General features: G+C 40.5%; 1 protein-coding gene and 1 long non-coding RNA gene across 2 annotated transcripts in view; one reads left to right on the top strand and one right to left on the bottom strand.

The window, feature by feature from the left end:
- Col4a3 (collagen type IV alpha 3 chain) overlaps nt 1–14,047 on the bottom strand; it is a 130,059-nt gene that overhangs the window by 6,362 nt on the left and 109,650 nt on the right. Inside the window, exons 41-47 of the mRNA XM_021155885.2 lie at nt 13,361–13,408; nt 10,700–10,885; nt 10,236–10,366; nt 6,372–6,444; nt 4,168–4,239; nt 3,955–4,080; nt 3,070–3,168 (exon numbers count right to left, since the gene is read on the bottom strand). Of these exons, the coding sequence (XP_021011544.1) occupies nt 3,070–3,168; nt 3,955–4,080; nt 4,168–4,239; nt 6,372–6,444; nt 10,236–10,366; nt 10,700–10,885; nt 13,361–13,408 (735 nt within the window). The remainder of the gene's footprint in view (nt 1–3,069; nt 3,169–3,954; nt 4,081–4,167; nt 4,240–6,371; nt 6,445–10,235; nt 10,367–10,699; nt 10,886–13,360; nt 13,409–14,047) is intronic.
- The window catches only part of LOC115030370, a 5,751-nt gene continuing 2,053 nt past the window's right edge, over nt 10,350–14,047 (top strand). The window contains exons 1-2 of the long non-coding RNA XR_003835953.1: nt 10,350–10,398; nt 12,806–12,858. This is a non-coding gene — a long non-coding RNA (uncharacterized LOC115030370). The remainder of the gene's footprint in view (nt 10,399–12,805; nt 12,859–14,047) is intronic.

The raw sequence follows: 14,047 nt of genomic DNA, 5'->3' as shown, positions 1-14,047 counted from the left end.
TAGGAGACAAGTAAGACATACCTAGGCGTGTCTGTGAAGGCGTTTCCAGAGATGATTAGATCATGAGGGTTCTGTCCTAATGAATGGACTAATTCCTTAATGGATTTGTAGATAATGACTTTATTGTAAGGTGGTGAGAGGTAAGAAGTAGGGGTTTGTTCTTGGATACTGTATCTTGCCCTGACCCCTTCTATGTGACCTGCTTTCTGTCCTCTATGTAGTGAGCACTGCTCTTTTACATCATAGAGCCAAACAACAATGGACTGAATCCTCTGAATCCAGGAGCCAAAATAGAATTTTCCTCTTGGGCATTATTTATATCAGATTTTTTATCACACAAACATAACTGATACAATGGAAAATTAATATTAAATATTAACCAGTTTATCACAGGATGCATATTATTATTATTATTATTATTTTGAGATCAGGTCTTTCCTTATATTTGAATTCCCCTGAGATGCCTGGCATAGTGTCCTGCATTTGATTTGTTGTGCTTCATGTATATTTTATATGAGTGAACGAATGGCTTGGCTTACAGTGTGTGTGTAAACAGGGGGCCTAGAATCAAATAAAATATGTACAACTTATAAAGCTGTTCAGGTAGGTAATAAAAATTGCTAAGCTTTGGTAAATTCAGAAAACAATCATGTAAAACTTTGAAAGCTTTTCCTAGAGGTACAAACTTTGAAGAAAGTTTTGGACCCATGAGCAAGGCAAAGACTTCTTCTAGTTTAACAAAGGCCGTTTCCTTTATCTATAGGAGTTGCAAACAAAGTGGCATTTATGCTTTGCCTTTTCTGTGCAGTTGGAGAAGACTGATTCTCTTTTGTCACTTTCTAACTAAGACTCACTGAGTTATCTCTTTCCCCCTTCTTTCCTGTCCCTTTCTCTCTTCTTTGGAGTCTCAAAAGTCCACATTTGCCTTGGCTTTAATGCATAAAAGGCAGACATTACTTTTTCCATCCTCTCCTTTTAATGCACAGAGGCTGTAATCCGCCCTGTTAAGGCTTGAACCAGAATGCTCCCTAGAGGCTTATGCCTTGAATGCTTAGTCCTTCCTTGGCTCATGGCAAAATGTTAAAGGCTGTGGGTCCTTAGGAGATGGGGCCTGACTGGTAGAAGTAGTCACAAGGGGTCATCGGCCTTTGAAGATTTTACCTGCCAGTAATTCTAGTTTTCCCTGCTTGCTGACCCACCAAGAGGTGAAATCTGCTTTTCTTGTCATAAACTGAGCCCTTGTCACTGCTGGGCCTTTCCTGTTGGTAACAAAGCTTTCCTCCCTTACATTGCTCCATTTGAGGATGTTTATCCTTTTGAGGATGATGCAAAAATAACAAATATGGACCTTAAGCAACAGATGCTTTCTGGTCTCTCCATGGCAATTAAAAAGGATTAGCTGATCAGGGTAGGAACTGGAAACATGAAACTCATGCTCATGTGAAACTATGGGGCATTGCTGTGGATCTAAGCTTGAATCCTCGTATCATTCCCATGAAGCCACCATAGCATTTGACTACTTGCTAATCAGTTCCCAACACAATTTGTATTATAGTATCCTGTGCTTGCTATCACCTGCATTATAATATCCAGCCATGGTCATTAAAGTGTATAAATTAATAGAGCCATTAACAAAAGCACATTAGGAATGAAGCCAAATGGGTAGTCATTCTCTAACATAGATTTCCTGCCACACTAAATCAAAAGTGATCCCATGGATAATAATACAGTTAATAATATAGTACCATATTTGAACCGACATGTCTAACCTAGTTGGGAAATGATACTTGGAAGTTAGACTTTTTTTTTTCTTATTATTTTAATGAAGTCTGTAACCTCAGGCAGTTACCATCTCAGTGTTTTCCAGAGGGGTGCTTTGAGACTTTTGCATTTGCATAAGATAGATTTAGATCCAGGTTATCAAACTGACATACATAGTTTATATTCCAAGTACAACATTATATTTAAAAGGCCTTTTTGTAGACCGTACACCTGAGTTGTTGACTTGTATGCAAAAATAGTATAGTTCATAGACAGCTGTCCTAAGTAAGGAAGCAAACTTGTTCTGTTCAAGCCAGGGTAGTATTGAAAAAGCAAAACAAAACCAGAATAGCAAAAGACTTACTCATGAGGTACCACTGTTGAGAGCTAGACAAGCCAAAGCATTCCCTGAAGCTCTAATGTGTACAGAAAGGACAAGCTCCTTTTCTAAACTAGGAATGGGCTTGGCAGAGACTGTAATTGCCTGGGGCCAGGGCTCTACCCAGACTCACCCCACCTTATATGTGCCCTTACCATCCATATGGAGAAGGCACACAGTTCTTTCTCTAAAACCGGGTACGTGCTTGCCAGAACCATAATGGCCTGAGACCAGGGCCTTAGGGGAGCTGTGTCTTAGGATCTTGAGACCCCCAACGCTTCCCACTCTAAGGGGCAATGGCTATCAGTCTGAAGGCAGCCCTGTGCTCAGTCCCTGATGCCCCTAAGATACCTCATGTTCTCTTTGTACAACGTTGGTTGGTTAGCTTCCCACTCTCACTGACACTGTCCCATCTCTCCCTAGAAGAATTACATTAGATGCTGTACTTCTTAAGAAGCTTGCCTGTCATAAGACATAGCTTACACCAGATCTCCGGATCCCAAATTTTCTATCTTCTTATCTTCTGATCTCCTGGCCCTCCCACCACTTACTGGTCCAGGTCATACTGTTCCTATAAGAGATTTTTAGCCAACATAACTGCTGTGGGTGATTAAACACAATTTGCCTTTCTGAAAAATAGAATAGTAACTGGTGCTCTATTAGTCCTTCGTCAAAGCTTTTTGCCTTGATTAAAAATTAAGAATCTATCCTTAAAAACAGAATGAACAGTGCATTCCAGTCATTTGTGACTCCTCCTCCTTCCAAGTGAACACCTGGCCCCCTGACTTTGTTCTAATTGAACAGTAGAACTAACTGGAAAACCCAGAGTACTTACTCTGTCTTGCGGCATAAGATCACATGTATAAACGAGTCCCCTTTGGATGCTGAAACAATATTGCTTCAAGCAGGGAGGCAAGCTGGGTGTTTACCTTGCTGTCCTTTCGAGCCCTTGTTGCCCTCTGCACCAGCTGGTCCTGGAGTTCCTGGTTTCCCATCCTTGCCTGGTTTACCTCTTGGCCCACAGGGTCCTAGGCAAGAGGTACTGTTGTATTATATGCCATCATATTAGAAGAAAAGGTCATGCTGCCACCCATCTCAGTAAGCTCAGGACTTCTGCAGTTTCACCAGCCAAAATAAACATCCCAGGAAGGCTAACTGGAATGTTTGTCCACTAACTTCCCCCAAAGGCCTTAAGAAACCAGGACTATATGAAAGTGTGTGCTGTTGTATTTTACTCCAGAATTCATGATGCCCATGAAGTGATCAAACCAGGAAGTAATACCTCTCTTATCTCTCATGTGATTCAGACAAACAAAGAACAAGAGCCCTATTCATAATTCTATTGAAATATGCTAAGACTATGTGAAGGGTTAGGTTCATTTCCAGCTATCAGCAGTCTGGAAAGACATTAAAAATCATTTCCCCCTAATGCTTCGATGTACAAATTGTTTGAAGAGTCCACATTTATAGAAGTCAGTTATAACCAGACATTCATTTAAAAATTGAGCCCTAAAGCTGATATTTGTCAAAGGAGATAGATAAGATACTTTTCTCCTAATAAAGATGAAATGCAGCGTGTATTTTCCCTACTCTGTACTATGTCCAGATGGTTTTACAAGAGTCTAAGCTCTTTTTGTTTGTTTGTTTGTTGTTGTTGTTGTTGTTTTTTTGTGGTTGTTGTTACTGGTCAGGGTAAAAGAACCTAATCCCAAATTGGCCATTTTATGTGGAGTTCTATCATGTGCTTCCAAACACTTTATAGATTTTCTTCATTCACCCTTTATTAAAGATCTAGATTAATGGTGTTACCATACCTGGGATTCCTGGTGGTCCCAGGGGTCCAGGGTCTCCTTTCATTCCTGGATGTCCAGGTACACCAGGTGGCCCTGGGCTTCCCGGAAGAGAGATGACCTTAAGAGTGCCAGGTTTTCCACGTGGACCTATTGATATAAACACAATGCGAAGATGACTTCATGAAACTACTCTTTCTTTATAGAGAACAGCAATTGAGAAATAGATCTATTTACCTGGTGGTCCTTTTGGCCCAACTGGTCCTGGATGTCCAATTGGCCCAAGAAATCCGGGGTTACCCTTCTCTCCTAAGAAGGAGGAGGAAGAGTAAGAAAGAAACAAAGAAAATAAGCTTATTTTAACATACACAGGGACGTGTTTCTGAGAGATTACTTTTTGAGTTTGGGAACCAATGAAGTATTTTGGGAGAATTATGAGGCCCTATTGAACCCAGTACTAATACGTTTTGATGAGCTATTACATTTAGTTATCTCAATTAACTACATTCTTATTTTGTTGTTCCATGTGTACAAATAGCCCAGAGTTTATGTCAGGAATTTTCATATATTTATTTATGTAACAAAGTGGCAAACATTTCACTTTTATTCATAATGTTTTGTACAGATGATAAAAAGGCTACAAAGAAATAGCCATTGATTTAAACAATACTCATTCAAAGAGTATTAAGATTGCATAGACATGGCTGGACCTGGTGGTGCACACCTTTAATCCCAGCACTCAGGAGGCTGAGGCAGGTGGATCTCTGTGATTTGGAGTATATCCTGGTCTGCACAGTGAATTCTAAGACATTCAGGACTACATAGAAAATCCCTGTCACAACAATAACAACAAAAACTGCATAGACATTAGATATAATTACTTAAAATACTTGAGTATTAAACAGGGTATCAATAGATGAAATACAGTAAGGTTGAGCTTAGTGATGCAGGGCTGTAATGCCAACACTTAAGAGACAGAAGCAAGGGGATGGCAAGTTCAAGGCTGTCTCAAAAAAGCAAAACAGAGAAGAAATAAAAAAAAAAAAACAGAACAAAATAATTACTACACCAAAAGTTAATTGCCAACTACTCTAGAAAGGACTCTGAGGACCAGAAAGAAGTGTGACTGTTTACCTATGAGTATGAGAAGATTCACCTAAATGGTTTGGTGATGGGAATTTTCCCAACTAAAGTGAGATCACCATCCAAGACAAGGATTTTCTTCGGAAGTCTAACTGATTGTGTCCCATTGGGCATATTTGTAGGGCTTGGTTGTGAGAATCCCCTCCCTGTTTACCTGTCAATACTCAGAAGCGTTAATTGGTCGTCTTTATGGCAGCCTTTAGATGCTTTTCACATTGTTAATGTTTTTATTCTGAGTCTTGAGAAGATGGTGTCATTAACCCAGGACAGCCTGCCTATATTCGCTGTCCCAAAGTCCAGCGAGAGTCCTCAAAATTACTCACAATGATTTATCTTCAGCTAACTGCTCCTTAAAAGGCTGATGTTCGAAGAAATTGAAAATGTTTTAAAGTCCACCTGGTCCACCTTTGAAGGTAGAAAGTTTTCCTTCATGGAAAACTTGGTTTTGTTCACATTGGATACAGTTGTTATTTAGTATCTCTACAGGCTGAGAGAAGAGATTCCAGCTCTTCTAAAACTCAGAATTGGGTAGTGACCAGTTAAACGACAAATCTAATAAAAATCTGTTTCCATTACATTATTCCCCCCACCCCCAGCCCAACAGAATCTCACCAAGTAGCTTTGAAAGGCCTAGAATTCACAATATAGAGCAGGCTGGCCTTGAACTTCTACTGATCTTTTTGCCTCTGCCTCCCAAGTGCTAGAATTACAGGCATGCTCTACTAAACCTGACATATCACACTACATTCAATATTAAGAATATAATGGCATATATTTCAACGTTAGAGCACTTGCCCAGCATCTATAAAGCTTTGAGTTCAGTCCCTATCACTACAAATAAATAAACCCTACAAACACAAATGTATAAATCTGTGCATAAAAATTCACTTTACCTGAACTAATGGGCTGGAGGCTGTTCTTTAAGATTTTCTTTTTTTAGCTTCCCAAATTATGAAGTTAAATATACATGACCAAAACTTAAAAATAATTCCATCAGTATTGATGTCATATGCTGTCCTCTATTCTCAAACATCTAAAAATCCCAAAGGTAAAACTTTCAATGGTCATACTATAATTTCCATTCTTCCATTGCAGTTGCCATCTGAACCCACAGGGCTTGCGGCTCTAGCCCTACACTGAAACCTGGTAGTAGGTCCTCACACTGAGGTCCTGTTTTTTTGCTTCTACCATCTCTGGTGGCCATAGGAGTTCATCAAATGTGATATGAGGTTTTACAAATATGATTGGAGCAGCAGTTACTGTATTTGTATATAAGAACAGTGGTGTCAAAACAGTACCTTTTATGCCTGGAAATCCGGGGAATCCTGGATCACCTCTGACACCGGGAAGACCGGGGATACCTGGTGCTCCCTATATTTTGAGTACAGGGAAAAGAGCAGAACCACTAAGTTTGAAAAATATAATACTCATGACATTATTTTTTAATAAAAATGTGACTTCATAGTGGATAAGAATAAGGTGAAATTGACATCATTTTTACCTGTTAGTTCAGCATTCTGCCTACCTTTAGCTTTTATGTTCCCTAAAGCTCTTCCTAGGACCATTTAAAACATGCCCTATCCCCCATCATGTGAATAAGCAAACTTGCCATCTGATGTTAGTGGATACTGCTTGGGCACTGAATGCGTTTAAATGGAACTGCCATGAATTTGGGGTCATTTCTGGAAGAATTAACCTGTAATTATTGCAAAGACCATAGAGCTATTGTTGAATCCAAGTGTCATTCTGCTAAGCTAGCAGAGTTCTAAATTACTCCTGATGAGGGTGGTGGGAGATCTACAGTCTAGAGATGGGACCAGAAAGAGCAGTCGGGAAGAGATTGTGCCTAATGAGTAGGAGGCACTCACATTAATTGCTGCTGAAGCCTTGAGACACTCAAGGACAGCCATGGGAGATGAGAGGGATCAGGGCTTCCAAAAAGATCAATACTCAGATCTACTTTCACATGTTCCTAGGAATTGAGACAGAATGCTATTGAGAATAATGAACTAAAACTCATGAAAAAGTTGCCAAGAATAACAGGTTGCTTTAGAGCCAGCTGCCTCCAGAAGGAAAAACACAATAATTCAATTGGCGGGATGAACTGGTATGTAGTTAAAAGAAGAGGGAAAGGAAAGGGAGCCAGCCATCTGCTCAGGGACTGTCTGGCTTCTGGTAATCGTCTGTTCTCTTTAGCAAAAGGCAGCTAAGGAGAGTCAGACACTAGGTTCAGCTCTTGGGTGGGAAGGGAGGTATTTTCTGCAGAAAGAGAGGACATTCATCAAGAAGAATCATCTTTCCATTGGAAATGACCCCGGAAGCACCTGGAGGAGTAAGGGCAGTCTTGTTTACAGAGCAGACTTTCTATCTGCTGGGGTCCTTGGAAGAACTTTAGGTGCAATCTCTAGGTCAAAGCACCAGCGAGGTACAAGGGTGACATCTACAGATTGGATGGAGGTGCACAGTATCTCAAAGAGTAGATTCTATAAATCAAATCACAGAAGAGTTGAAAAGAGCTAACATGATTCCTAATATGCAGCCCACAGAACGCCATATTTACCCCTAGTGAGGGTGAGAGGTGGACTCGTGGGCTGGGTGATAGAGAATCTGTATTTTCATGTGATCTCTCCACCCTGCCTTTGTGGTCACAGTGACTGCTACATAGGGCAATCAGAATAGGTTTTAAGCTTTGGTGAGTGGTCAAAACAAAGGTAAGTTATATAAAGGATTGATTTCAACTTGTAGAGGAGATTTGACATGCACTCAGGAATGAAGAATCGATATACTGACTCTTTGGGTTTAATTTTTAAGTGTGTGTGTGTATGCACTCGCACACACACAAGCCCAGGTGTTGCCAGAAATGGGAAGTGTTAGATAACTTTGGAGCTAGAATTACAGGTGATGATGAGCTGTCTGGTGTGGATGCTGGGAACTGAATCTAGGTCCTCTGGAAGAACAGCAGGTGGTCTGAGACATGGAGCTATCTCTCCAGTGGTAATGTATTGCTTCTTTAGAGAATGAGACCTTTGTGACCTGAACTCTTCAGTCCTCTGGTCTCCTCTGGATGGGTTCTCACACATCCTCAGCCTCCAGTTGTACTCCTCACACACATACACAGTGAGCCTTTAGGCTCTGGAGAACTTCTCTCAGCATCTACTCCTCTGTTAGCCTCCACCTTGCCTTCCTTATTTCCCTGGATAACTGATGTTTCTCTTTTCTGACTCAGACCCTGAGCATATCCCACAGAGGAAAACAGGAGCCCTTGCTGTGTTCCTTCAGCCACCCCCCCCCCATCTTTCCTTGTAGTACACAGCATAAGGACGAGTTTCAGTATCTGTCTCCTTCATTTTAGACTAGGCTCTTTGAGAGTAAAGGACTGTGTTGCTTGGTACAGTGTGGATACCCCAGAATGAGTTTTGAACCACATCCATCTATTCAACATCTGTTTCCAAGAGAATTCAGGTGAGGTGGTAGAGGGTGAGGGAGGGACTCAGAAATGAGAGGTCTTGGGCAGGGCTCCTGGGAGTCTGGACCTACAAGAACAGCACCCTTGGAGGTAAACGTGAAAGTTCCACACTTAACATCTCAAACACCAACAGCACAATGGCTAGGCAAGGAAAACATGGAAGAAATACTGGTGTAAGAGAAACTCAAAGTAATAGAACTGGTGTTATGAAGGATTTATTAATAGATTTCCTTAGGAGACATTAATCACACAAAGTGGAATTTAGCTGAGGAAGTGCTGCCTCCAACATACTCCAAAGATAAGTAGCTAGCCCGGCCTGACAGAGATAGCAAAGTTTATAATTTGAGGATGTAATTGTTCACCAGGACTGACCAGCTATCAGGCCTGTCCCCAAAGAAGGTGCCTCAAACAGGATGCTCACAGGGGAATACAGGGTCACAGCAGTGTAAGTCCTGGCCTGCCATAAAGCCCCTGGTTCTCTTCCCGAGAAAAGCATAGCTCTGCCAGCTGGACAAGATGAACTTGGGAGACAACTACTTAGAAAGAGGACACTAGTGTGCTTAAAATCATTCTAGTGATATCTTTGTTGTGAAAATCTCCCATTTGCTAGATTTATAGTCCCTCTGTCTCTGTTTAAATTGTTCAAAATGTAACCCAGAGCCGGGTCCTAAGAGGTTTACTTGGGGGGAAGTCAGATAGTAGCTTCTGAGAAATGTATAAGCCTAAGGTATATGTAAAATAATAAAACATTCTATTAGAGGCTGGCTTCTCTTGGGTATTAGCCAGGGCTGCATGTGTGCCATTAAAGAGTTTTCTCCTCTTCTTACTGGGAAGGCATATTATTTCTACAATAACAAAGTTGAATTTTATGAAGAAAAAGCTCGTGAGCACAGCTGACTCTAAGCACAGTGTGCCATTACCATTGTGGTCGTGAGTCAGCTGAGTGGCCCAAGGGAAACTTAGGTTGAAGTCCTAAAATGGCAATGTTCAGTTCAGTTAGATACTCCCTTCTCTTAGACACTTGCTGGGAGACTTAGCTCTTATTTCCATAAGTTGTAATGCTGGCTTTGTTTTAAAGGGAAATACTGCCAGAATGGGATATATTCACAGTAGAGGTAAGGCTGATGAACAAGGAAACTAAATCTGCCAGAACCAGGTACATAATAATAGGAAGAAATTCAAGTTACATTAAAATATTTGATGATGATGATGATGATGATGTGTGTGTGTGTGTGTGTGTGTGTACATATACAGATAGCAAAGGTTATTTTGAAAGCAAATTAATAGAGGGACACAATGACTATCATTTGAGGCTATTGGAGGGCATTTGTCAACTAATAGGTACTTAGATTTTCCCCTACAAGCTCAAAGTTTAAATAAGCAAGAGTCAGAGGTTTGTACCCATATATCCACATGTTAGAGGTGTTATAGAGGTGAAATCTTTGCAACCCTTAAGTGTCTTTGATTTCCTGCGCTCTGTGGGACCTTGGATATATCACAACAGTACACAGATGCATCATACAGAGTGAATGTGTGCTGCATTCAGGTGCAGCTGATCATGCACAACAGTCAGTTTGCCAGAGTTAATAGTACAGTTCACAAACAGTGAGCACGTGTGACCAGTGCTGATATATACAATATGACTGCAGCATAACAACAGCAAGGCAGAACTGTATTAATAACATTCCGCACTCACCGGGAAACCTGGTGGGCCCATGTCCCCTACAGTTCCAGGCAGACCTTTGGGGCCAGGTGGACCCATAAATCCTTTGTCACCTTTTATGCCTTTTCCGATAGGTCCTGGAGGTCCAGGGGGACCTGGCTCACCTGGATTCACAAAGAGTGCATCAGAGTTGCCGGTAAGGGATTCTCAAGAGTTCTGTCATAGATTCTTTCAAAATGGAACACAAGCTCCACAGCTTGTTATTGCCCCAAACACCCTTTCCTTTGCTGCTGTGAGGTGAGGCTGTGGTAAAGATGGAGGGAGAGCATGCCAGGGAAGCACGGGGAGAAGCAGGAAGGAATGGCATTTTCCTGAGGACAGTCAGAGGTATGAGAGAAGTGAAGAAGGACAGGGGCAACACAAGAAGCCACGAGGTAATGCAGAAAGAACACATCTGATGCCACTTCCATTCCAACTTGTGGAAGGAAGCGCTCTACCTGGATTTCCTCTTAAGCCAGGAAGACCTCTGTCTCCTTTGGGGCCAGGGACAATTGCCCCAGGTAGACCTGGTGACCCTGGGAGTCCAGCGGTGCCTGGGGGTCCTTGGGGTCCAACATTCCCCATAACCCCCTTCCTGCCGGGAAGGCCAGACAAGCCTGGAACTCCCCTGTCTCCTTTGGCACCTGCAAAGAAGAAAGCTCAGCTGGGTTTACAGCAATATAGGCACTGTCTTTGAAAATGTTAAGATTAATAATGTATTTTCTTAAAAAAACAGCTAGAGAACAAAAATATAGATCTATAGGTCTTCCTCTGACTAGGTGTTGGTGTAGGCAAAAATCACTACATTTTTTACAAATCTGTTGTCTGATTTTATTTGGGATGTGTGTGTGTGTGTGTGCTCCTGTGTCTTATTTATTGAAAAGTGCTCACTCAGTAAACTTAGAGACCATTGATTTGCTTGGTATGGCTGATTATCAAATTCCAGGGATCTGCATATCTCAGCTTTCCCAGCCCTGATATTACAGATAGTGTATATTTCATACCATGGAGCCATCTCCCCAGCTCTTTTATTGTCTTATTTTATTTTAAAAGTAAAAATACTCCTGCCCCAGCTCAGCTGTTTGAAAAACATTTACCTGACATATAGCCAAATGGCATGCTATTTTAAGATCTAAAGTGTTGTGCGTATGTAAGCCACAGTTGCTATTTGGTGGACTTTAGAGTGACATTATTTATTTACAGATAATTCAACAGAGCAGAGAGAAGCTAAACTTCAGGGTAGTGATGTGGGCTTGGAATTGTTGCCCAGTTAGACAAAGAGGAAGTTGTAATCCTGTTTAGTCTCCTGGCTGAATCTTTCCCACATCCGTGATACTGAGTCAAAGGGGGATCAGCCTGCAAGAGGTCTGAAAGGAGAGCCCAAATGTCACAGTGTAGTACCAGGTATTATTAGTCCTTTCAGAAAACCTTCAAGAAACTGTGCTTTGAAATTCCTGGATGAAAGCTGTCATGTGGATTGGAAACAATCTCCCCTCTTCTTTCCCATGTGTGTGTGTGTATGTATGTGTTTAACCAAAATATGACTTATTGATTTTATTTTAAGTATGAGAGTGTTTTACATCCTCAACTGGTGTTATTCATGAGAGTAAGTGGCTTCAGTATAGGAGAGAGAAGAGTGAGACTGCTGGCTGGGGGAAAGTTGTGGGTGGGTCACTGTTAGGTAGGTAGTAAAGGCCTGGGGTGAGAAAGAGAATCAAAATATTGAATGTTCCGGTGTTGTCCTCAGTGAATTCACATTCCTTAGTCTTGTGGTGCCTGTAATTCCTGCTGTTAAAGGAAGTGCTCAGAGGGTGTCAGCTTGTGTCAGTGCCTATGTAGCACTTTGTCCACCAATAACCTCATGTACTCATGTCATGGGTTTTATATTACATTTTTGTTAAACTTTCATTTCTTGTTTTCTGATATGAGTTCTCTTAAGGATCTGGGAGAATAAACTAAGCAAATCAATTCATATCTTCCACGTTCCGATGAACTCTTCATGGCTTATTAGCCCAGAAGTATCGAGATGTGCAATTACTTGCATAAGTGGACGATTTGTTATTTTTAAAGCTTTTGTTGTTGTTGTTGTTAATGATGATGATTTTGGTCTAAGGTGTGATTTTTTTTCCCTTTGAAATGTTATTTGCAGTCAAATGCAGAGTAATGTAAAGACAGCATTTCCCTTTCAGGGACTTTTGTGCTTAGTCTAACGATAAGAACTGAAGCTTTTCTTCTGTATATAATTCTACAACTAGACACTGGGATAGGGAAAGGCTCCATGCTCATCGGGGACGGAAGGCTCAGTGTACAAACACTGAGACTGACTAAAAGGACCATCAAGTCTTTAAGAAAAGAAGGGAAAGAGCAGCTCCTATCTGCTTCACACTCCAGCTCCAGTGCTGTTCAGTTCCAACATCAACTCATCTTCTGCAGGGTCTCATGTCATCATTCGTTATGAATAAAGCATAATTACTACCTTGAAAAACTCCTATTCATGGCAGGATAATAAAGATTGCTAAAAGGTGCAAACAATCAGCTGTTTCTCTTGGCGTCTTTCTTTACAGAAAGGAAAAGTGTTCAAGGACTCTGCTTCTCCTATGACACTGGCTTGAGACAGGTGGGTCAAGAAACATGCGTAGACTTTGAGGAACATACTAGATAAGTTGTCGTGTCTCAGATGTTGATAGAGGTTCAGGGTAGCCCTTGACAAACAACATGAACCACAAGCTCTGTGCAAGGGCTGGAGTCAAAGTGGGGAATGGCAATACCCCTGTACTTCACCAGCAGAAAAGGGTGCTCACAGGAAGCCACCTCTACCTGTATTCTTTTAGGAGCTGTGACACTGCAATAACCAATGAACAACAGCAGCAACAACACAAATACATATGAATATCTTCAAAGACTTGCATAAAGGAAAATCTGATAGGCTAGGACACAGCTTTGAAAATGTTTCCTTAATTGTGATTATAGTTTTAATTGACTATTAAGACTATATTTAGTATTATCATTGGAGCATCTTTCACTTGGCCAAGTTACATTGCTTGACAAATCAAATCGAGTGAAGTATCTACTGCTCTTGGAAACATGCACTTTATGATCAGGGAAGAAGAAATGCCTACCTGGTACACCAGGGCTCCCTTTTGGGCCTGGGTAGGCCCCCAGCAAGCCTATAAGATGTAATTTTGATATGTTAACATTTGATTAATCTCCTTACATCCTATATGTGAAGGAAATACAATTGATACATGCTGAGAATGTGTCAGAGACCATGCGTTCTATCAGTGAAGACTTATTAGAGCCACATGAAATTAAATGTTATTTATAAATCAGTGGGTGAAACAATATCAAAGGCAACCAGTGAGGTAGCTCTGTGGATAAAGGCTCATACATCTCAGACCAGTGACGTGACCCCAGTCCCCCAGGACCCACGTGGGGTAAAGGGAAAATCAACCTCTGTAGATCATCCTCTTGCCTTCCACAAAATAACTATGGCATGAATGACTCCATAAACATATGCACACACACTATATTATATATATAATTCTATATATAATTATTGTATACTTATATGTATCACATATAATAATTACATATCATATACATATATATCCTATGATAATCATATTCTATGATAATATAATAACTTATAATATACATATATACAATAATATATGATATATTTATAATTTATATTATATTATATATTATAGTTTATAAATTTATATATTATAAATAAATTTAATTTATTTATAATATATTATATATAATTATCTAGAATTTTATGTTATATATTTATATATATATAT

This window comes from Mus caroli, chromosome 1 (genome assembly GCF_900094665.2).
Source record: "Mus caroli chromosome 1, CAROLI_EIJ_v1.1, whole genome shotgun sequence".
NCBI classification, from domain to species: Eukaryota; Metazoa; Chordata; class Mammalia; order Rodentia; family Muridae; genus Mus; species Mus caroli.
The sequence above is the reverse complement of the archived record's forward strand: the minus strand, read 5'-3'. Positions and strand labels throughout refer to the sequence as shown.